Source organism: Canis lupus, chromosome 10 (genome assembly GCF_048164855.1).
Source record: "Canis lupus baileyi chromosome 10, mCanLup2.hap1, whole genome shotgun sequence".
Classification (NCBI taxonomy): Eukaryota; Metazoa; Chordata; class Mammalia; order Carnivora; family Canidae; genus Canis; species Canis lupus.
In genome coordinates, this window is record NC_132847.1 from 6,427,198 (window position 1) to 6,451,422 (window position 24,225).

The following is a 24,225-nucleotide window of genomic DNA, read 5'->3' on the forward strand; positions in this document are numbered from 1 at the left end:
TTCTTGTATACATCTTAGATGTAGATGTCCTGTTTGGACATTCCATTTATTGGAATGCTGTTGAAATGCTGCATCACCATTATAATACACAATGATATAATACAGAATCTCACTTGAAGCAATTACCAAACTAACAGCCATCAGGGGAAAATGGGACTTTTAGCCATAGCATGAAACACACATAGAATCTAAGAAAATCCAATTATTTGAGGGTTTTCAAGTTAGAAAACAAATTATAAAAAACTCAAAAGATGTTGCCAGGTTTACTAGTTGAGTTCTTTTGACACTGTAAAAATAAGACACAAAACAACACCATAGTTACAATCATTAGGACTCACAGTTTTTTAAATGATTATAGGACTGAAAAGAATTGTATGACTCAATTATCAAGAATTTCTAAAATTCTTTGTTTCCCAATAAAATAACTCTAAATCACGCATATTCTCTAAAGCAGCTTTCCAGTGCATCAACATGTGTGCTCTCTTAGCTAGATGTTTGCTAGAAATTAGCAAGAACCACTTTTTTCCTCCATGATCATCTGGCAAAAACCAAACTGCTTAACTCCTTCTGCCGGCTAGGCTGCCCCCTACTGGACTGTGTTAAGATACAAAGCCAGCAGGTCAAAGGCCTGTTTCCTAACATGAGAAAAGGCATATCCTATTCTTCAAACAAACTGAACTGCCTTGAATATGCACAAAAAGAATCCTTTAGTAAACTGACTTTTACAGTGGAAAAAAATCAGCAGAGTGTTCTTTCTACAAGTAAACAATTTCAGTCACTAAGAATTGGTAACAAAGAAGCTTTCTACAGTCTTAGTCTCCTTTTTCAATACCTTGGTGGCCAATCTGGGGCAATTGTTGTAGTAACAGGTATTCTGTAAAGCCAATCTTTTATGATGATTTGTGTATTAATACAAATCACATTTTTGTGAGTCCATCTACTCTATGAATTTCTTTATGCATAAACACGATTCATAGTAGATACATGCTGAGTAGATCACATACACAAGTCTCTTGTCACAAGGATGAAAACTTTTCCCAGAGCTGTTTCCTTTGTGAAGATTCATTTGGGTAGCAAGAGCTTTTTCTCTGCACTTCATCCCCATGCCTGAGATTTGCAGTAATGTAGGACCAGTTTACCATCACTGCCAAAACACTACAAAAAGATAAAAGGCAGTAAGTTAAACTCAATTTAATTTTTGTTATTCTTAGATGAAACTAAAAAAAAAAAGTTATATATATATATATCATAATATCCTCATACATGTAAGTATCTATAAGACTATTTCTTTCAACAGATCTAAGTTACTCTTGGACACATATCAGTAATCGTAAAAAAAAACCTAGCATTTTATGCATGGATGGGCTTGCATATTATCTTGTGCCTTTCCTACAACTCTTAACTATAAGGTATGTATCGTTTTCTAGTAGTGGTGCTAGTGACTACATTCAAATGATTATGACCATTAAACTATTCAAATGTTGAATAAAGTCATTCTTATGTAGCCTTCCTTTTCAATGTCTTGGGAGGCAGATCTGGATTATTATACTTCAAAGTCATCTTCTGTTTTTATTATTCATTTCTTAATTTTTCCATCATAATTTGAGATCCGGCTATGTTCTAAGTGTTAGATGTAACAAAGTAATCTCTTCTTTCATGACAGCTAAGAATGGCATATCATTTCTAAAAATGCTGTGAGTTTAAGATCACATTATACACAGATGTGCATACTCCATTAAGAAAACAAAGCACTAATGTGTTACCTCATAGAGGGTTCCAACTTCCTGGTCTGGGGAGGGGGCAAAGGACTGATTCACATAAATAAACTGCAAGAAAGAAGAAAAAAATGATTCATTTTTAATGGTATCCTGATTATTTTGCACTTTTCTGGATTTAGTCAGCTATTTCAAGTTGTTTTCAGAAATGAAAAAAAGCTTCCCTGGACTCCTAATTCTAATAAGTTACTCAACTAATGAAATCTCAATTAAGACCAATCCTGTCTTTCCTCTAGAAGACTAAAAGTAACAGAATTTCTGGTCCTAGAACAGGGGTTCCCAAATTTTTATAAATAAGAAATCTTTAAATATTGTCTTACAAATAACATTCGAAAGTTTACTCAAACATTTGAAGGTAATTACTAGGGGCACCTGGGTGGCTCAGTCAGTTAAGTGCCGTCTGCTCAGGTCATGATCCCAGGGATTGGAACCTTGTGTAGGGCTCCCTGCTCAAGAGGCAGTCTGCTTCTCCCTCTCCCTGCACATACATTCTCTAATAAATAAAAAAAAAATCTTTTTTTTAATAAAAAAATCTTAAAAAAGTACTAGAAATATTAATTTTCCCATGTACTCATATTTAAGCAGCTCTTTTTTTTAAATTTTTATTTATTTATTTATGATAGTCACAGAGAGAGAGAGAGGCAGAGACACAGGCAGATGGAGAAGCAGGCTCCATGCACCGGGAGCCCGACGTGGGATTCCATCCCGGGTCTCCAGGATTGCGCCCTGGGCAGGCGCCATACCGCTGCACCACCCAGGGATCCCCCATGTACTCCTATTTAAAGATAGGATTTCTCCTAATGAATTTCTACAAATAGCCTCAAATCAAGAAATCTAATATTTGAACTTGTTTGCGCATTTTCTGGGTGGGAGTGGGGAGTAAATGACACATATGGTTGATTTTTTTTTTTTAAATCTTTATTACTTTTGACAACTCTCAAAAGTACTGAACCTCAGGTAGAGTACCTCTATTATTAAGTCACTTTCAGCAAAGTGAGGTTAAAAAAAGTAACAAAGTAGCTTGTTCTTTAAAAGGATTCACTGTTCAATGTTTCAGTTTAGTCTATTTTTATTAAAACATTCCTGACAATACTGAAACAAAAGGCCACAGTATCAAAGTGGCTTTTGATAATTTTCTTTTCATAAAATAAAGAAACTTTATTTGCAGGGAACATATGCAATTTTCCTTTGTTATCAAATTCTAAGACTAAAATTTCCTGGGCTTAAATTAACATAGTACTAAAAGAAAACCAATATTGGAATAGTTGGTTGAGAGATACTACATGGGTCACCAGTGACAACAAGCTGGTGCTTCCATTTCTTAAAGCAATACAGTGTGGTAATTAAAAATAGAAGCTCTACTGAGATAGATCTAGATTTAAATCTTGGCTCCAAATACAAATAACCTCTCAATTTCAGCAAATAGTCACTGTTTATTATGTGCTAGAAATTGCACAAAGTGTGGAACTATAAAGATTATTATGATCTCTTCTCTCAAATGAGTTTTTGATCTAAGGGAAAGGCAGACACACAAATAGATAATATAGATGGGAAAAGTGCATGTGACAAGGTGTACAGTACACACAGATGAGGCATTAGTTCAGCCTAGCAAAAAGGCCAAGGAAGTTTCCTGGAGGAGACCTGAGCAATAAGATTTAACTAGGTGAAGAGAATAATAAGGGCTTTGGGGGCAAATGGGGTGAAAGTAAGGAGTGTCAGAGTTGAGGGTGCAGTAGATATAGTAGAGAACTACAGGATCTCAACATGGTTTCTGTAACAGGAGTTAGCAATTGAGAATGACTAATAAAAAAAGGCAATATAGCTAATTTAAAATTCGATGAGAGCAAAAGGTTCACTATGCAATCTTGCTAAATCCTGCAACGTGGGAAGATAAAATTATTCTAAAAAGTTATTTTATTTATTTTTAAAGATTTTATTTATGTATTTTGATTGCAAGTGGAGGGGAGAAGGGGGTGGAAGGGAGAGTGTGTGTGAGCTAGCATGCACCAGCAGGGGTAGGTGCAGAGGGAGAAGCAGAAACTGTGCTGAATGGGAAGGCTGATGAGGGGGCTAGATCCCAGGACCCCAGGATCATGACCTGAGCTAAAGGCAGATGCTTAATGACTGAGCCACCCAGGGCACCCTGATTTTGTTTTTAAATCACTAGTTTTTACTTTCATTGTTATGAAGCTCTTTCTCTAGTAGCTTCCTCTGGAAGGGCTCATGGGAACAATTCCAAATTCCTGGACATTGCTATTGTTTATGCCTATTAAAAGTCAGTTTTTGGGAGCGCTCCAGTGTGGAGTTTCCTTGAGCTCTCTCCCTCTGCTCCTCTCCAGGTAACATGCACTAACAAATAAATAAGCAAATAAATAAATACAATCTTTAAAAGGTTTGTGGCATATAAAATTTTCATCTCACACTTTCCTCATCACTTTGCTTTTTTCCTTATAATTTATAGGTTTCCCTATAAGTTTGACGATAATTTAATTTTCTTTCAAAGTCATGTCCTTTTTTCCCCCTCTATGTCCAAGAGTTTTTCTATTTCAAACCTAGTTAATCTAACCAGAATATTTATTGATGCTTGTTATTTTGTGTTGATATTCTTAGGTACTTTTTCAGTATATAGTTTTAAATCTTATTAAGAAATTTCCCTTGATTTATACTTTTAAATATTTGTTTTGATTCTTTGCTTTTTCAAGGACTCCTTTTTTTTTTTTTCTAAAGATTTTATTTATTTATTCATGAGAGACACAGAAAGAGAGAGAGAGGTATAGACAAAGGCAGAGGTAGAAGCAGGCTCCATGCAGGGAGCCCGACGGACCGATCCTGGGTCTCCAGGATCACGCCCTGGGCCGAAGGCAGCACTAAACGGCTGAGTCACAGGGGCTGCACAGGGACTCCTTTAATGCATACGTTCACTTTTCTTTGTTCATAATTATTTGCCACCTTTTCTGACATCTTTTTTACCTTTCTTTCTGATTAAAAAAATTTGGCTTTTATGGGGTGCCTGGGTGGCTCAGTCAAATAAGCATCTGGCTCTTGATTTCATCTCAGGTTGTGAGGTTGGGCCCCGAGTCTGGCTCTGCACTGGGCATGGAGCCTGCTTAAGATTCTCCTTCTCCCTCTGTGCCCTCTTAAAAAAAATAAAATAAAATAAAATTGGTCTTTTTGCCTTCTATTTTTCCTAAAGCTTTACTGGTTATTTGCTCTTAGTTTTTTTCTACTTGAATCTCCATTTCCAAAATAACTCTTATTTATAATTTTTTCCTGAGTTCTGTCACTTCAATGGAGTTTTACTAATGCTGATTAATGTTATTCTTTCACATCTTACATCATTTTCTTAATGTCTTTTAGCTCGTTTTAAAATACTAAATTACAGTTACCTTTATCAGACGCGCATCTTTCTGGCATTCTTTCATTGTCTTTAGGAATGTTACTTTTCTTTCTTACAACATTGTATGGAATTTGACCTTGATACTTCTCTGTTGCTTATTCAAAAAAAAAAAAAACAAAAACAAAACAACAAAAACAACAAAAAAAAAACAAAAAAGGATTTCTTTATATTATTTGAGAGAGAGCAAGCACAGGTGGGAGGGGCTGAGGGAGAAATAATCTCAAACAGATTGCACCAAGTTAAGAGCCTGACCTGGGGATTGATCTCATGACCCTGAGGCAAAACTAAGAGTCAGATATTTGACCAATGGGGGGGGGGGGAGGGGGTACTGAGGTGCCCCTCTGTTGCTAATTTTTATATGTAATTAGTTTTCTTTGACTTAGCTTTCTACCTTGTTCCCCTTCACTTTGATCTGGTCTTTCTGTTTCCTTCTCTCATGTTTCTAACCCTGCTCAATTTTGTTTCACTTCCAGAAGTTCCTTCTCAGTGTGGGGTCTTGTCCTGCAAGGAAGCCCTACTGTGTCTATTTAGAGAGCTCTCTGGGGCTAGACTGCCCCAGCAATTCAGTCCTCCTTAGGGGAGATACATTGTAATCATTTCTCAATTTCAGCTATCAAACTAACTTGCTCTACTTCCCAGTGAATACCTGGTGGCTATTCAGGTTTTCCTTCTCTCAGTGTTGTCAGCTACCAATCCTGTTGCTTCTTTTAGCCCATTTGGTGATACCATGCATTCCAGGGTTCATGAGGATGCTCCCTCATCTAGGTTTGTTATAAATACTGATCAACTGTTTTTTGGTTTTGCTGTCTAGTCAGCTATGTCTTTTTGGGAATGTGAAGATCCAATCATGCCTCTGACACCACTGCTATCTTCACAGAATCCCTAGCATTATATTTTCCTTAACACCCACTTTGCTTAAAATACTGTGGAGTACAGCTAGATGAAAGATGTGGATTCTAGTTCAGTCTAGGAAAAGTGATAAAATTATCTACTCTCATTTCTTATTGCTTAAACAAGAAGAATTAGATTCATTTCAAAGGTTAAGTTGAACCATATGAAATTCCTATTTTTATATGTGATGATGGTTGACTGATGGCAATTTTACATGTTTCAACCTAATATATACTGCTATCAATCAAGTCCTTTCAGATTACTGAATGTAGGCAACACAAAGAGTCAAGACTTTAACATAGAACGTAGCATTGTTTCATCTTCTATTCATATATTTCTAACAGTAATGCCATATTGGTTTTCTACTTCACCATCTCTTGAGGCTGCACCTTTAGCAGAGACACCTCTGCTCATTTCTCTCAAGTCTATGCCCTCAGTCCTCTAACTTTGCCACTTAGATTTGGATGCTGGGCAAGTCCTCTGCTCCTGAGGTTTTAGCTATCATATGCATGTGGATGACATTATAATCTTCTACCCACCGCTGGCATTTATTTAACTAGATTCTATATGGCACTCTTATAAAACATGCTTTTCTCACTCTGATTACAAAGGCAATTTCCTCTGGAGGAATCTTTGGCTCTATGCTATTCCTGCCTCAAATACATTCTAGTGATTCACCTACCTTCCACTTACTTTTGTATCTATAACCCTTTCATGAGAGCCACTGATAGTCAAATTCTTAAATCAGTACCTTCCTCAATGACAGAAAAATAAAATCCAACAGATTCCACTTTAATAAATTCTCTCATTTTATGCCTTCTTACTTCTAAGTTCACAAGCAACTTTATCCCTCTCCAGCACTAACACATATAAACTCTTAGTCTGTATTTTAAAAATACTAAGTGGTTCTTCACTTCCCTATCCACTCAAATACTATCTGTGTTAATACTGACCAAGACTGTGATCTGCAAAAAAAAAGATGCCTGATACATTACCATACCACATGACAAAAAAATACCAAATACATGTAAGCATTTAAATTTCTATAGTCAAATACCAAGTTAAAAACCAGTGGCATTTAAAATATTAATCCTTACAACTGCTACCACAAACTGCTTACCATATATGGTGTATTATGAAATAAGTACCTTTCTTAATTCTTCCATGAATATGGCAATATATATTGCTTACCTCAGGAAGACCAGGAAGGAACAATGACAGCAAAACAAAATTTTAAAAACCCAGAACTTTTCTGTACTAATGTTCTAGGAGAGATCTTTCTGCATGAACATTCAGTGACTGAAGGAAAAAAACCAAAACAGTAGGTAAAATACAGTTTGCTATAAAAGCAAATCTAAAAATCATTTCATTTTGGAGTTCCCCAGAGAATTTAATAAAGTACAGAAATTCCATCAAAAAAGGAAATAAAAAGACATCACTAAAGGAACATATGTGGCTCCATACTCATTTCTATGTACAACAATTATTCATAGTTGCCCAGAAAACTACTGTGAATTTATGTAGGGAAATGATCACTGTTGCTTTCATACCAACTGTTCAGAGGCCACAAGCTTAAGGAATTTTTTGATGAAGTCAATGAGTCCTTGAATGGTTCGGGTTCGCTCTACAGCCCACTTCTTTGTTTTCATTATAGGGGTGTCTCCCACAGCCTTCAAGAGGACATCAACTGTCAAAGAAAAAAAAACACTGGCTATTACGCTGAACCATCCAAAGAAAACATGATATTAAAGACTTCAGAAAACTTAAATTGATATACAGTTTATGTACGTATGATAGTGGAGACATGTCCAAGATGTAGAAATTTTAGGTAATACTCTTTCTCATCATGCTTTTGTGAATTTTTTCCCTTGATTCTACAGTCCCACAAAAGTCTCCCCATGAAACTGACCTTTAAAATGCATTTGGACATAACAGGCAATTCCAAAAAGAAGAAATGAAGATAGAAGAAGAAAAGATAGAAGAAAATAAGAAAAAAAAAAAAAAAAAGATAATGTCATGGCCTTTTCATTGACTAAACTAATAAAATTACAATAATAATAGTGTAGACAATATTACTGTTGGGAAAGTAAAATTGTATACTTTTTCTGGTGAGCATTATAGCAACATATACTGAAATACTTCAAGATATACTTTGACACTTCTAGAAATCTAGTCTAAGAAAATATGAGATGTGAAAAGAGTCACTTAGAAGGATTTCATCTTTGTTGAAGAATTTATTTTTACAAGGGGAAAAAACCCACCTTGGTAAATCTAAATATCCAGCAAGAATATTTAGAAGAGATTGCTTAAAGGATATTACATTCTATGATAGAATTTATACAATATAGTAAAGCACAAACATTCTACACTCCCTGGGTTCCAAATCCTGACTCTGTGACTTGCTAGGTATATATATCTGGATAAGCTTTAATCTCTCTGTGTCAGTTTCTCCATGTGTAAAATAAGGATAATATCTACCTCACAAGGTTGTTGTGAGAATTAAATTAGTTAATACATGTAAAGTACTTAGAACAGTAACAGCTCATAACTCATACTTACTGAACCTTAAGTTATTAAGCTGCCACTAGAGAAACATATTATTAAAGCATAATAATATGCTTGACTAAGTTATAAAAATGTACTAAAAACAAAACAGCATGTATAATAGGATACCAATTTCATTTAAACCACCACAAACATATATTCACATAAATGTGGAATATGTGCCAAAATGCTATTTCTCAGTAGTGACATTACAGATGATCATTTGATTTTACTTGTGCTTTCTGTAACTATGAAGTTTTCTACAATAAACTTAATAAAGGAAAATAATAAAAATATTAAGAGGAAAATATGACTAGGGACCAAAAGATTTGAGATAGAGAAATCAAGTTTCAATAATCCAAAATACAGGATACAAATGCAAAGACTGAATCTTTTCCTTTAAGTTACTTTGAAAAAAAAAAGGGGGGGGGGGAGCAGACATCTACAAATTAACACTGAAAGCAAAATAGTGTACTGCTGCCCCCTAAAGTTAGCTCTATGCTATTACATCCTTCTTGTCTCATTCTTTGGTATTAAAAATTGAGATTCCCATCAGGTCACTGCAATCAATTTATTTAAGTTTGCCCCTGGAATGAAGGCACCTAGAACACAGGACACAAATTATCTTCCTGCTAAAATTTATATTCCTTTCTCCATTTAATAATTATAGCTTCAGTTATTTAAATACGAATGAACTGGGAGATAACAGAAAATTATCTTCGGGTACCTCTGCTAATCCCCTTGGACCTGTCAATAACTTAGTTGTAACTGGGTATTTCAGTAAAGTGAAGCAGAAAATATTGTGAATTATATGTACTACTGAAGGCAGAAGAGCAGGAAGGCAAGAAGCTAGAGCTACTGTAGTTACAACTGTAACTTTTTTTTTTTTTTTAAATCCTAAATGGTGATCTGCTTCCAGTTCTCAACCACAGCTATATTTTAGAATCAACATTTACAAGAATACAGGTATCCATATCAATTACATTAGTCTTCTGGAAGCAGGGCATTGGTAGGGTCAAAAACTCTCCCAAGTGATCATAATTAGTTCCTAAGGCCCAACAACCTTGGTCAGCTTAAGGAATCTTTATTCTTTTGTAGCTTAAATTAAAGGTGGGTCATATGAAGTATTGGCACTTCCTTCATCAGAAGAGATCCTCAAAAAAGGAACTACTTCAGGGTAGAAATTTAATGGCTAGAAACAAAGTTTTTCATCACAGAGGCAAAGTCAAATATTCTCAAGGGCCAGAAAATGAAAATACTATTTTTCAGTGGTGGTTTAAAGAAAAAGAAAACTATGCAGACCAAGGAAAACATGGCTTATAACCTGTGGTCATATCTGGGTTATGAGCCATTCATTTTTTTGCCTGTTTTACTCCGCTATCTTCAGGGTCAAGTAGTAAGCTTTTGACTAAGGCTGTCAAAGCCAAACAAAAACAAAAACAGAAAACAAAACAAAACAAAACAAAAAAAACCCACCCCCAAAACAAAACAAACAAAACAACAAAAAATCTTTGGAAAGTCTGTTTCTGTTTGTAGTAAAATGAGAGAAAAAAAATGAACAAGAATCTGTAAAAATCATGGAATTCTTCAGTAAGACTCTAGTGCTTTTCTACAGAAACAATACAGGTTTCTACTACTCTATCAAGTGGAAATGATAGAGTGAGTTTCCCCCCAAATATAGAGGTGGTCTGACTTAAAAGGGAGAAAATGCCAGGAAACAGTTCTCCAAAAGCTGCAAAAACTCAAATTCTATTGAAAGGCTGTGAGATCATGGAGGAGAAAACATGCCATATCTATACTTTAAAACTCTGGATTGAGAATCTGAGGCCCAGGGTCAACCAATCCGAATTGCAATCGCCGGTTTGAGGCTTTTCTCAGAGGCAAGTACACAGAGTGCTCCAGGACAAGTGATTTCCTTCGGATTTTCCGTATTTTACGATGGCTAACCCATTCTCAAGCAAGGAAAGGTTGAGGACTCATTAAAGCAATGAAAACGACTCGCTTAAAGACTCCAAAATGGCTGGAGGGAGGGGGCGCAGGGAGAGGAGGAAGGAGGATGCCTATGGTTTTCTCTCAACATTCTTCGTCCTTGATAAAATTTCGGTTTTTTGATACAAGGAGTGAATTCACACGCAGTTAATAGAAAAAAACAGCGAACTCGTCGGAAAGCGTGGATTCTAAACCAGAGTTGCTACTGAGTATCCCTATGACCTTAAATCATTAGTCAAATAATTATGTCCCAACGTTTAGTACCTGGAACTACCGAAGTCCCACTCAGCTCCCACTTTCTTCTTTTTTAAAAAGATTTTATTTGACAGAGAGAGAGAGAGAGAGAGAGAGAGAGGGAGAGCGCGCGCACAAGCAGGGGACGCGCAGGGGAAGTGGGAGAAGCAGGCTCCCTACCGGGCAGGGAGCCCAACCTGGGGCTCGATCCCAGGACCCCGGGATCATGCCCTGAGCCCAGGGCAGACGCTTAACCAACTGCGCCACCCAGGCGCCCCTCAGCTCCCACGCTCCACAAGCCCGCAGTCCGACCCGCTCGGAAGAAGAGAGGAGCGCGGCGTGGGAAGTACTGCGGCGCCCAGGGGCCCACCTAGAGGCCCACCTAGGGGCCCGCCCAGGAGCCCGCCCAGGAGCCCGCCCAGGGCCCCGCCCCGCGCCGCGCCGCGCCGCGCGGGGAGGTCCAGAGCCGGCCGGCCTGAGAGTCCCCCAACTCAAAGGTCTCAAAAGCCGGAAACTACACTTCCTCTCTCCGGACTGGCCAAAAGCCAAGGCTGGGACCAGCCCTCCTCTGAATTTTGCTCCTTTATTGGCCGCCAGGGACCTAGTCAGACGCAATCTACACAAACCTCCCGCCTTCGCCTAGAAATTGGCTCACAAAAAATTACTTTTTTTCTTGGTGTCGCCAGCAGGTTCCTCTGTTCCCGGGGAGACGGCGGCGGAAGAAGGGGGCTCCGGAGTGGCTGTTTCTGGGGAGACCTCCGTAGGTCCTTCGCCCTCAGCAGCAGTCGAGGGAGGGAGCTGCAGCCCGGACTCCGACTCCTCAGCCATCTTGCTCAGTGCAGAGCGAGGGCGGAAGTGGCGGCTCGGCGCGTGCCGGGGGCGGGCTTTACGCCAGGGGCGTCGCTAGGGAGGCGGCGGAGGGCGGCGCGGGGGCGGGGGAGCGGAAAACCCAACGCTGAAAGGTGGGGCTGCCGGCTGGGCCTCTGTGCGGAGCATGTCGCAGAGCCCCGACCGTGAACACCGCAAGTGCGGTTTTGCCAGAGGAACAGCCCTCCGGAGGGAGTCTGCGAGCCCAGCGCGCCGCCAAGTGCGCAGGCGCCTCCCGGACAGGCGGGCTCGGGCCGGAGATGTTTCCGCTTCCCTTCGCGCCGGCCCCGCCCCGCCCCGCCCCGCCCCGCCCCGCCCCGCCCCGCCCCGCCCGGCCCCGGCCCCGCCCCGCGACGCGGGAGCGCGCGCGCGCGCGTGCGGGAGGGGGCGGGTGGGGAAGGATCGCCGGCGAGATCCCGAGGCGAGGCTCGCGCGCCCGCCCCCGCCCCGGCCCCCAGCGCCCACCCGGTCCGCCCGGCTCAGCCATGATCAAGGCGATCCTCATCTTCAACAACCACGGGAAGCCGCGGCTCTCCAAGTTCTACCAGCCCTACGTGAGTATCCCGCCGCCTGGCCGCCTGGCCGCCTGGCCGCCGCCGCCGCCGCCGATCCGCGTGAGGGGAGTCGCTGGCAGGCTGGCAGCGCCCTCAGGGCGACCCCCTGAGGCGCGCCGCGGCCCTTCGCGCTCCCGGGCTGTCAGCCTCCGGCTCCGTCCTCCGACGTGGCTCTGCCCGGGCGGCTCCTCCGCCTGTCTGTGGGCTGGGCGGCTTCCCGGCTGGCGCGGGCGAGGCTCCGGGGGACTTCCCGGGGCGGGGGCCCCGGCGGCGGGCGGCCGCAGCCCACCTGCCCTCGCGAGCCCCCCGGGCGCCCCGGCCTTGCGCCGCCCGCGGCTCGCAGCCCCACCTCCCCGACTCGCAGCCGCTCCGGGCCGACGGGTGTCCCTCCCCCGTGGACAGATGGGCTTCTGTTTTTCCCGGTAATCCGCTCGTCGCGCAGGAACTTGGGCTTCCTCCGTACGCTCTCTCCTGGGTACTGCCGTTGGGCCCTCGGCCGCCCGGTGTGACTTTCAGGTGTCTCCTTAGTAGAGAAAGAAAAGATAAGTGAGGACCTCACCTTTTTCTCGGGCTTTTCCCCTGGTGGCTGCAAAGGGAGTCCTGCAATAACTGGCGACGTTTGGCCCGTGACAGCTGTGACTCTCTCCACCTGAAAGTTAACGATGGCAGCTGCTGGTTTGGCAGTTCTCTACCTAAGGGAATTGGGTCTCGTGTGTAGCTTTTCTTTTACTTAGAAAGACACTCCGTGGAGTGGAAGTAGTGCTGAAAAAATGCAGGTGTTAAGGGGGGGGGGCAAAGATGGGTAGTTTTTAAAAAAAGATTTTATTTATTTATTCATGAGAGAGGCAGAGGGAGAAGCAGGCTCCTCAAGGCCTGAGCCAAAGGCAGATGCTCAACCACTGAGCCACCCAGGTACCCTTCTCTCTCATAGAAGAGGGTTGAAGAAAGTGAGAAAATGAATTGATGATATTGACACATTGCTTTTACTTTGCGTGATCTTTTTTTTTTTTTAAAGATTTTATTTATTTATTCATGAGAGGCACACACAGAGAGAGAGAGAGAGAGAGAGAGGCAGAGACATAGGCAGAGAGAGGAGCAGGCTCCCTAGGGGAGCCTGATGCGGACCTCAGTCCCAGGACCCAGGGATAACCACCAGAGCCAAAGGTGGAGGCTCAACCACTGAACCACTCAGATACCCTAAGATAAGTAATTTGTTAATGACTGAGCGAGGGCTACAGACATAGGTGCCTATCTGAGGGCAAAATTCACCGCTAGGTAAAACGTGGAGCTGTCGCTATAAGGATTCATGTAGAGATAGAACTCTTGGCTGGAATTGGGGCATTTTGCTTACAGTCAGAAATGAACATTCAATTAAATACTGAAATTGTGCCAACGCTAGCACTTCTTGTGGATAAAGCCCAGATGGAAGTGATGCCTGCCCTTAAAAAATTAAATGTGAAAATGTCACTTCACTTAAAACGATAATGCAGTCTGTGGAGGTGTTAGTTGAAGTATGAAACCTTGAGCTTATTCTTCATTTCCTTAAGTAGCTTTGCTTCTGCTGGTGATAAAGATATTTTCGTCTGTTCCTGTTTGGTTTTAGTATAGTATGAATCAAATACTAATGCTCTTGTTTACAAATTTGGTATCATTTTTTTAACCCAGAATAAAATCGTATTTGATTCTTCTGAGTGGGGAAAAAAAAAAAAAAAAAAAAAAAAGCCCTTCACTATACAATCTTACCCATTTGCCTAAAGTACTGTAGTGGTCATTATTGAAGGAATCTTTTTCTTATTCGTTGCCTTGTCATCCATTTGTGGTAAAGAAAAGGTATTTTGTGACACTGAAACAGAAATCAAAGATGTGTTTTTTTATATCTACATTTTTTAAGAATATTTTATTTTATTAGACACTGAGATAGTGACAGAGATAGCGAGAGAGAGCACAAACTGGGAGGAGATGGAGAAGTAGGATCCCCACTAACCAGGGAGCCAGATCCCAGGACCCTGGAATCATGACCTGAGCCAAAGGCAGACATTTGAGCCACCCAGGTGCCCCTCATATATTCACTTAATAATCAGTATTCAAAACAGTAAGTTTCCTGGCTAGTTCATAATATCAGTGTAACCACTCATGCAGTGTGGAATTTAAGCATTGACAGAAAAATGTATTTTTTTTCTTAAGATTTTATTTATTTGAGAAAGAGCAGAGAGCACAAGAGGAAGGGTGGGAAGAGGGAGAAGCAGACTCCCTGCTGAGCAGGGAACCCGTTGTGGGGCTGTGTCCCAGGACCCTGGGGTCATGACCTGACTCAAAAGCAGCTACTTAATCGACTAAGCCACCCAGGCGCCCCAGGAATAGAAGTACCTTTTACCCTTACTTAGAGGCAGCAGTGAAGGTTACTGTGGGAAAAGGCAGTTCTGGCAGCAGCGGCAATTGCATCAATGACAGTGTTATCAGGGGCAAGGACCTAAGAGGTGTAAAAAAAAAAAAATAACCTAGTGTTCACTGAGTATACAGGAGTGAGGATGCCAGAAACTGTTTCTCTGCATTAGTCTTTTTATCAAGTTGGGTTTTGCCAACCATATATTTTCATTATTCAAGAGTAATGTAACATATTTACTTCTGCTAGGTCATACATAACCTATTTGAGGGCAGAATTCTTTTCCATTCCTTTATTCCATCAGCCAGTTAGTTTGTCAGCATATATTCATTTCATGCCTATCATGTCCAGTCAGTGGAAATGAACAAACATAACTTCTCTTCTGGAGGGAGATGGACAAAGCTAATAAGTAGAATATATAACATGTCAGAGACTAGTAAGTGCTGTGGAAAAAAATAAAGCAGTGTAGGGTGATAAGGGAGTGTGAGGATGACACTTTAAAATAGAACGGTCATGTAAATTCTCACTGAGAAGGTGACATTTGAGCAAAGACTTGAAGTAGGTAAGAAAGCCAGCCTTGAGGGTAGATCATTCCAGGCAGAGGGAGCAGCAGATGTAAAGGCTCTGAGGATGGAATGCCCCATTTGAAGAACACCAAGAAAACTGGCATGGCCAAAGCAGACTATGTAAGGAAAGAGTACTTGGAAATGAGGTCTGTTTGTATAGGGCTTCAGAGTTAGTCTGTTCTCATTGCCTGGAATGTCCTTCCCTTCCATTGCCAAATGTCCAGATTTGACCTCTTGTTCCACATTTAACTCAAACATCACTTAAACATTTCCTGAAGCTTTTTGTCTCTGCTGGATGACTCCTCTTGGTTCTTAGGATTTTATTTTTATCTTTATTATGGTACAGTGTTTGGTTTCACAGCCTAAAATTCCTTGGGGCATCCTATAGATTCCTTGAGAGAAGGTATTGGATTTTAGATATATTTATGTCACCCCTAGCAATCAACATTAAATTTTGAATATAGAAAGCTCTCGAAAATCCTTGCTTAATGTAGTCATTAGATTCTCCTAGCTTAATAGGCAGTTTGGATTAGAAGTGACTTCCTAAGGCTCCTTCCACCTTTCCACCAAATCTTATCCTTCATTAACTGGAGGTTTTAAGAATTCATGCCTTCAGGATAAAAGCAATGTTGGAATAGCTATTACTTCAGCTGTTTCTGTTTTAAGTTGAAGCTCCTAAGAAGTATATATTCAACAAGATTGACAGTTTTGATTGAAACTTATTAAGAGCACCTAGTGGTATGGTCCTGATAAGGTCCTGAGATTTGAGTCCAGCAATAATGGTTTAGCACTGAGCAGTTTGAAAACTATTGAACCATTTACCAACCAGTTTCCTTTATTGCATTGGATTCCTATTCCTCATCTATCCTTCCTTTTTAAAAAAAAAATAAAAGAAAGGTTTATTTATTTTTTATTAATCTCTATACCCAATATGGGGCTTGAACTCAAAACCCTGAGATCAAGAGTCTTTCTTAGATGATCTTCCGACTGAGCCAGCCAGGTGCCCTTATCCTTCCTCTTGATAGAACAATTTATATGTTCATCTTTACCCTTTAATAGTGCAGATTTCTGTTTCCCACTGTAATAGATTTTTAGATTTTTTACATATGATTGTGCCTCCCAGCTGCTGTGAGATTTGATATATATGAAGTCACACATCTATTTTGCTAAACTGAAATTTTTGGTTCATTCTGCTAGAGTCAGATACTGAGAATTCAAGGATGGACTCAGAATGTCATCACCTCTTGTGTTTTTGCCCTCTCTTTTCTTGAGCTATGACTGCAGAAGTTCAGTTGTTTTCCCTGGTTTAATTGTTTCTTTAGTTGATGGTTAGCCCCAGCAACTTGGCCACAGTAAACTTTAGTCTTTTAATATTTGCCTGGCAATACTTCTCTATTACTATAAATGACTAATGAGACATATAGTTCATAAGCCAGATATGTTTTTTACATAGCCATCAAACAATTTGAGTTTTGATTCCTGTGTTATTAATAAACCATGACATGCCACTTTAAATAAAGTGAACATGTTTTTCTTTTATATGAATTAGTTGTAGTTGTTTCCATAGATACAAAAGATTGTATATGTGTAATATGCACTGTTCATACATGAGTTACCAAACTGTTATATGTGTGGGTTGCCTCAATTTTCTTATAAGCTAAATTGATTATTCTTGTCAACTAAATGCACACCCTAGAAGGAACTTAAGATTGTTCTTTCCTTTTTTGAATTTGTTGACATAAAAAGTAAAAAATACAAGTATGTATACTTTTTTTTCCTTTAAAAAATTTTAAGAACAGTGTATCCATGTTTACTAACATCTTATCTTAGTGACTCTTGGCAGATGGGATAGTTCAGCTTCTTTATATGATCAGAAAATAATTATCAACAGTTCTAAGGATTAAGGTGTTAACACATTGCAACATACACCATTTGAGCTGTTTTGTTAAGAGAATTCCAAACGATTTGATTTCTTTCCATATTAATTAGGATGCTTTTGACTACGTAAATAGGGTTTTGTGTAGCCTGACTTAAATCTGCTTGAAAAGAACCTTATTAGGATACATAGTAGGAAGTGCAGAATATTAATTCCAAAATTATTTGATTCAGCAAATTAATGACCTCATCACATCCATTTTCTGTCTCTTTCTCTGTCTTCTTCACAAAGTTGATATCTAGAGGCTGGTTTCCTCATGAAATTGGTGATAACCAATTCAGTCTCTAAGTAGCTTGTGATCTGTTCCTGCAATCCTGGAGTATGTCTTCCCCTTCAGTATAGTTAGTTCTACACAAGATAAATAACTGCTAATACTAATCAGAATCCACCTTTGGAGCTGAGGGTGGAAACATGAATGAATTTACTGTTCTGTTGGAAAGGTGTAATAGAGGAATGTATGTTGAGTAGGCAAACAAGTGTCACTATCCCCTCTTGAGTAATGCATATTATTTCTTTTGAATAGATACTATTTTTTCTTCCATAGTTTTACGTTGCTTCTAAGGTTGTCAGTATCAGGAAACACATATTGTTAATGTGTGATTCTGTGCATGTACCACAAAAGATCTTAGCTCAAGATAAATTCCTTATGTTAAAGGATCATTGAAAAATTTAAATTCTAATATAGTCATGATTTTTGTAGGAAGTGTCCTTAAAGTCTTGCTTTTTAAAAAATTGATATTAAACCTGTTGAAAATTCTAAACCAGGAAATAAAATGTTCAGAGTTACAGTGACGTTCAGTTTTTGTGGAAAGCTTATAAAATGACAATATTAGAAGTCATTCCTATGCCTTTCAAAGAAACAGAAGGCTTTGTATAAAGTGGCTGTATTGTGTTTCTTTAGTAAAGTTGTTGACTGTTAAATTATTTATTTCAATTTTTAAATACATTTCCTTTTTTTGTGATTCTGTGGAAAACATTTAAGTATTGAGTTCACTAAGGTCATCTTTATTTCACCATACATAGTTAACTATTAACCTTTATTGTATTTCTTCCTATAATGTCCCAGTGCAGAATATACATTTTTAAGACATTAATAACATAAAATGAATACATTGAAAATGTTGGTAGATTTATAGAACATTTATGGCTTTAAGATGACCAAATATGTTAATGTCTGGCTATTGTTAAAGTGTTTAAAAATAAATTAATGTAAATAGCATTTCCGTAATTTGCATTCATTTTTTTCCTCTGTGTATGTCTTTCTTTTTACAAAATTGAAGTTATATATATACCTGAGTGTATGGAGGCCCTTCTGTTTTCTCATCCTGAAGGGAAATTCTTTCTTTATCACTTGGAGTTGTCTTTGTACTTGTGAGTTGTGGATTTCTTCTCTGTTGCTGCTAAGCCACGATTTTGAGTTGTAGTCCACCTAGGGGAGCCAGTCTTCTTCCAGCCTCTTGTCACATAAAACTCTCATATTGGGATAAATTACACTTGTTCTTTCCTTGCCCATTCTGCCTTATCAGTCTTCCCTTTACCAAATCCTTTGAACTGAAGTGGGGATAAACAAATTTTTCTACCAGAAGATCAGGCAAATCTCAGAAGGATATTACAGAGTAGAGGAAGTAAAGACCACCATCCTAGTTAAGTTCTTAAGACTTCAAGGGGAGGCACTTCTAGACAAGGCTTTGACAGGAAGTGGTCTTGGATACTCCTTGACCTGTCCATTGTACTCTCCTCTCTCTTGCCAAGCTCATATTTCTTCCACAAATATTTGCTGTTCGTGTGGCCCTTTTCTAAGCACAGGTAATGGTGTAATGACTAAGATATCATCCTTGCATTAAGAGTTTCACATGCTAGTGATAGGAAATAGACAATAAACAAATTGTGTAAAATTGTGATCGTCGAAAGAAAAATGAAACAGTGAAAGGAGTTAGAGTGATGGGGGAGAAACTCCTGTTTCAGGACATGACATTTGAGAAGAGAATGAGATGAGGTCAGGGAGTGTATGAGAACAGCTGAGGAAAGAATATTTCAGGCAGAAAATGATGCGAGATCCCTCAAATGGGACCACAGTTGGTGTTGAGGAATAGCAAGAAGTCCTGCTGAGTGATCACAAGGAAGAGGGGGCAAGAGATGAGGCTGGAGAGAACACGGCCATATCATGCCTGCATGCCCAATTATACAGCTCCTTTTTCACCTCTCTCAGGCTGATGACATCATCCCCAACATGCTCTCGATGAGAAGAGGTATTTTTTGCCTTGAATCCTACTTGTAGTTTGCACAATTGAGCAATGCCTCTGACCTCTACAAGATAGGCAGTGATGCTTTCTTCTGCTTATTTTCTTCTCTACCCCAGCTAATCCTTAAGCTCCAGAGAGGTGGGAATGCTAGCTCAACAAATGAAGGTAAAAGTGACTGCCCCAGTTCTGTGCAGCCTCTATACTAATGAGACCTGTGATCAAGCTGTTTCCATTTCCTAAGTCACTTGTGAACTCATGAAGAAAAGCATTTATTTTTCTCAGACATCTCACAACCTTAATTATAGATGAGCACAGTTGATGTGAAGCCCAGTAGACCACCTCTATTATTGCGCTGAAAAGCATTTACATCTTTCCTGCCTTGTTTGAAGGCTGGTGTAATTCAAGAATCTCTGGCTGTCAGTCATTGTTCTGTGTTAGCAGGAGGAAAGGGCTCTTTTTCAATGTGCCAGACCCACTGAATTGTTTTGATTTGTGTGCTATCTATCTAATTAAATGGGGAAGATTGCCAGCTCATCCCACAACAAATATATTCTGCTGCTTCCTGTCATTAATATCTTAGTGTGATGGTTCCAAGTTTTTTAAGATGGAAAAATATACATAATATTTAGCATTTTCAGCATACAGTTCTGTGGCATTATGTATATTCACATTGTTGTGCAACCAACACCACTATCCCTATCTGGAGAACTCCTTTGTCTTTAGAAATTGAAACTTTTACACATTAAACACTGACTCCTCATTCTCCCCTTCTCCCAGGCACTAGCAACCACCATTCTATTTTTTGACTCAGTTTGACTGCTCTATGACCATCATAAAAGAGGAATCATAATCTATTTGTCCGTTTGTGACTGGCTTATTTCACTTAGTATGATGTCTTCAAGGTTCACCGATGTAGCATGTGTCATAATTTCTTTTTTAAGAGTGGATAATCCATTATATGTATGTTTACACTACATGTTATTTACTTGGATTGCTTTAACTTTTTGGCTGTTGTGAATAATCCTGCTATGAAAATGGGTCGTTAGATATATTTGGGAACATGAGTGTACAAATATCTGTTTGAGTCCCTGCTTTACTTCTTTTTCCACCCAGAAGTGGAATTGCTGGATCATATGATAATTCTGTATTCAATTTGTTTTAGAATTTGCTGTACTGTTTTCCATGGTAGCTGCACCATTTTACATTCCCTCCAGCAATGCACAAGGGTTCTTATTTTTCTGCATCCTGCTGATACTTGTTATTTTCAGTTTTTTTTTTCATCCTGGCTTTCCAAATGGCTGTGAAGTACTATCTCATTGTGATTTTGTTTTACATTTGTGTGATGACATTGATGTTGAGAATCTTTTTTTTTTTTTAAGATTTATTTATTTATTCATAAGAGACAGAGAGAGAGGGGCAGACTCCCTGCCCAGATCCTGATGTGGGACTTGATCCCGGATCCTGGGATCATGCCCCAAGCCGAAGGCAAACACTCAACCGCTGAGCCACTCAGGTATCCTGATGTTGAGAATCTTTTCATGTGCTTACTGACTATATATCTTTGAGAGAATGTATATTAAGTCCTTTGTCCATTTTTCAACCCTTTGTTGTTATTGTTGTTGCTGATGATGAGTTCTAGGAGTCCTTTATATATTCTAGATAGCTGTCCCTTACCAGATACAGGATTTACAAACATTTTCTCCCAACCCATGGGCTACCTTTTCACCTAAGCAATGGCATCTTTTTTCAAAGGATAACAACATCCTTTGATGCACAAGAGTTTTTAATTTTGGTAAGGTCCAGTTTATCTTTTGTTGGGGAGGGGGTGTCTCCTGTTCTTTTGGTGTCATATCCAGAAAGTAATTTGTAATGACTGCATAATAGTTCATTGTTTAATGTATCATAATTTATCTAGCTAGCCTACTACTGTGGACTTTTATTTTGGATAAGGTTTCTTTTTGATAAAGATTAAATAATAAGAAAATACTGGCAGATAATACAGGCTAATAACAAAATTGATAATTACAATTACTTTTATTATTACTACTACTTGTTACTTTGTACTGTTGGTTGGAAGATTATGTAACTAAGGAACTGTAGAATATTCCAGAGATTGTTGTCAGATATTTTTTATGTTTCTGCAGAATAAATTATCTCTTTGTAGGCTTTGTTTTGAAATGAACTTCTTACTTACTACAGAATACAAAGTCCTCCAAAATTCTTCCAGAGAACAGTTTCATAAGGAGACGTTTTTAGGAGAAAGTTCTAAAACTTGCCCCAGCTATTTTTTTTTTTAAGAATGACCTAATCTTTAAAAGATTTAATTCACATGCTATAAAATTTACCCATTGAAAGTGTACTGGGTGTTATTCTGTATGTTGGCAAATTGAACACCAATAAAAAATAAATTTATTATTAAAAAAATAATAAATAAATAAAATAATATAGATAAATTAAAAAAAAAAAGTGTACAGTTCAGGATGCCTGGGTGGCTCAGCAGTTGAGCAGACATCTATCTGCCTTTTGCTCAAGGTGTGATCCTGGGGTCCTGGGATTGAGTCCCACATCAAGCTCCCTGTAGGGAGCCTGCTTCTCCCTCTGCCTATGTTTCTGTCTCTGTGTCTCTTACGAATAAATAAACTCTTTTTTTTAAAAAAAAGAGTGTACAGTTCAATACAATTTATTGTATTCACATTTGTGCATATGACTCACTGTTAATCTAAATTTAGGACAATTTCTTTCTTTTCTTTTCTTTTCTTTTTTTTTTTTTTTAAGATTTATTTATTAGAGGGAGCGAGGGAGGGGGCACAAGCCTGAGCAGGGGGAAGGGCAGAAGGAGAGGGAGAAGCAGACTACCCCTGAGCAGGGAGTTCTTACATTTAGGTCTATGATCCATTTTGAGTTAGTTTTATATATGACCTAAGATAGGGATCTAACTTCATCCTTTTGCATGTGGCTATCTAATTTTTCCAGCACCGTTTGTGGAAAAGACAGCTGTTCTTTACTCATTGCATTGTCTTGGTCTCTTACTCCAACCCCCATGCCCCCAATTTTACCTTGTTCTTGAGTTCTCAGACCTTTCAGCTGCCACCATGGTTCAGACTCTCTCTTTAAATATTTTAAACTCAGTCTGTCACTTCTCAGCTGTATGTTATTTAAGTAAAAAGAAAATATTGGGCTTCTGCCACTGAAACTGGGCAATATCTTAGTATAGTGGATGCTAGTTTTAGAGTGTTAATAATAGCTACCATTTATTGAGCACTTGCTTTGTTGTGCTAAGCAGCTTTAATACATTTTTATACATTGTGAGGGAAGATACTAGAGGGGTTTTCTCTAAAGAAATTTAATGAAGGATCTGGGCCAAGTACTAATACTGTACCCTTAAATTTGGGATATAAGGGTAGATCCATTCTCTTTGCTTTTTCTTTATGCACTCAGGCTAAAATGAGGCCTACTCAGGTAACACCAAGTCTCTAGTCAGACTTCCTTCTTGGGAATCTGGGAATAAAAACAGACTCACTGAACTTTTTTTGCTGGGACCTTTTCTTTTTCATGATTTCTAAATGTTGGGGTGCTCTGAGGCTTAGTCTTCATACCTCTCTTACTTTTAATGAAAGTGAACTAATTATTTCTTATATATATATATGCACCTTGCTCTCCTGATCCCATGGTTTTGTTAGGGATTTTTTGTTGTTCATTTTATTTTTTTCTGCTTTGAATGCTATGCAACTTCACATTCTCTATTCTCTGAATTTCTAAATTCTGCTTATTCTATAAGTCACTTTCTGGATATCTCTCTTTGAAGATGATCTTGCTATTGAAAATCAGTGTTCCCCTTTATCTCTTATAGTATATTATTTGTATCATTCTTATGTCAGGAATTATTCTCTTTTATTATAAAGACATCTGTTTCTCTTTGGAAATATTAAAAAGCAAGATACAGAGCACTAAATAAAAGTTTTAAATGATTATATTCATTTTATTTCCTGTTTTAAGCTCTCTGAGAAAAAAGTCTCTTTCTCTTTCATCTTGGTAATACTTGATATTCTAGCATCTAGCAGAGTCACTGAATGCTTTGTAAGAAAAAAATTCTCTGGGGACGCCTGGGTGGCTCAGCGGTTGGTTGGCTGCCTTGGGCTCCAGTTGTGATTCCGGGATCTGGGATTGAGTCCCACATCTGGCTCCTGTAAGGAGCCTGCTTCTCCCTCTGCCTGTGTATCTGCCTCTCTCTCTCTCTCTTTGTCTCTCATGAATAAATAAATCTTAAAAAAAAAAAATTCTCTGAGTGTATGTGGAAGGGAAGGAAGGAGGAAGAAAATGACATATTTACTATTTGATTAGAGGGACATTTTGGTTTTAAAGTTTATAACATATACATAAGAACAGGAAAGGAACATAGGTAAAGAAAGTTTTGTTAGTGGGTTACTGAATATTCAAAAATTAATTTTCATTAATGCATTAAGAGAAGTATTTAAAATAATAAAAATTGTTGCCTTTATGTAACTATAGTTGTCTTTAGATTGAAATATTATCTGTTGACTTCTATGATGGAGCTACAGTGTTAGGAAGTCTGATCAGCCTGAAGCAAGCTCCAGGCTTCTTTATGAAAGCTAATGATTTAAATTGATTGTTAGAAAAAGGGAAATTGTCTTATGTCAGCAGAGACTTGATTTGTTTAATCTTAGACTTTGGATGTTTGATTACAATTTTAAGGCATTCTTTTCAATATTGATTTTCTTAGATGAGTATTGCTGGCATTTTAAGAAAGATGATTACAAACGGTAGTTTTGAAGTTTATACGAGAAATTATTTTCACTGATAGAATAATAAAACATAGTTAAAGTTT

At 38.9% G+C, this 24,225-nt stretch overlaps 2 protein-coding genes across 9 annotated transcripts in view; one reads left to right on the forward strand and one right to left on the reverse strand.

Moving 5' to 3' along the window:
* Window positions 1-11,967, reverse strand: ATG12 (autophagy related 12). 2 transcript variants are annotated; one of them, XR_012037694.1, is made up of 5 exons: window positions 11,496-11,940; window positions 7,614-7,750; window positions 5,162-5,266; window positions 1,764-1,826; window positions 1-1,155 (listed from the first exon to the last, which is right to left on the reverse strand). XR_012037694.1 is itself a non-coding variant. In XM_072840611.1 (4 exons), exons 1-4 carry the CDS (start codon window positions 11,656-11,658, stop codon window positions 1,096-1,098), a joined length of 423 nt encoding a protein of 140 aa, XP_072696712.1. In that variant the 5' UTR covers window positions 11,659-11,967; the 3' UTR covers window positions 1-1,095. The 2 variants fall into 2 exon arrangements, 1 of the variants encoding a protein (XP_072696712.1); XM_072840611.1 differs by lacking the exon at window positions 5,162-5,266 and having other exon boundaries at window positions 11,496-11,967.
* Window positions 11,968-12,057: 90 nt separating this feature from the next.
* AP3S1 (adaptor related protein complex 3 subunit sigma 1) overlaps window positions 12,058-24,225 on the forward strand; it is a 68,529-nt gene continuing 56,361 nt past the window's right edge. For all 7 annotated transcript variants that reach the window (XR_012037693.1, XM_072840609.1, XM_072840605.1 and 4 more), the window contains exon 1: window positions 12,058-12,251. Coding sequence is in view for 6 of the 7 variants with exons in the window: in XM_072840609.1 (XP_072696710.1) it covers window positions 12,183-12,251 (69 nt within the window). In the remaining variant the exon portion in view is untranslated. The remainder of the gene's footprint in view (window positions 12,252-24,225) is intronic.

Coding starts and splice junctions, on each gene's coding strand:
- ATG12 (XM_072840611.1), bottom strand. CDS start 11,658: ATGGCTGAGGAGTCGGAGTCCGGGCTGCAGCTCCCTCCCTCGACTGCT. Junction 1,827..7,613: donor TTGTGGCCTCTGAACAGTTG/GTATGAAAGCAA, acceptor TCTTTCTTGCAG/TTTATTTATGTGAATCAGTC. Junction 1,156..1,763: donor AAGTTGGAACCCTCTATGAG/GTAACACATTAG, acceptor ATCTTTTTGTAG/TGTTTTGGCAGTGATGGTAA.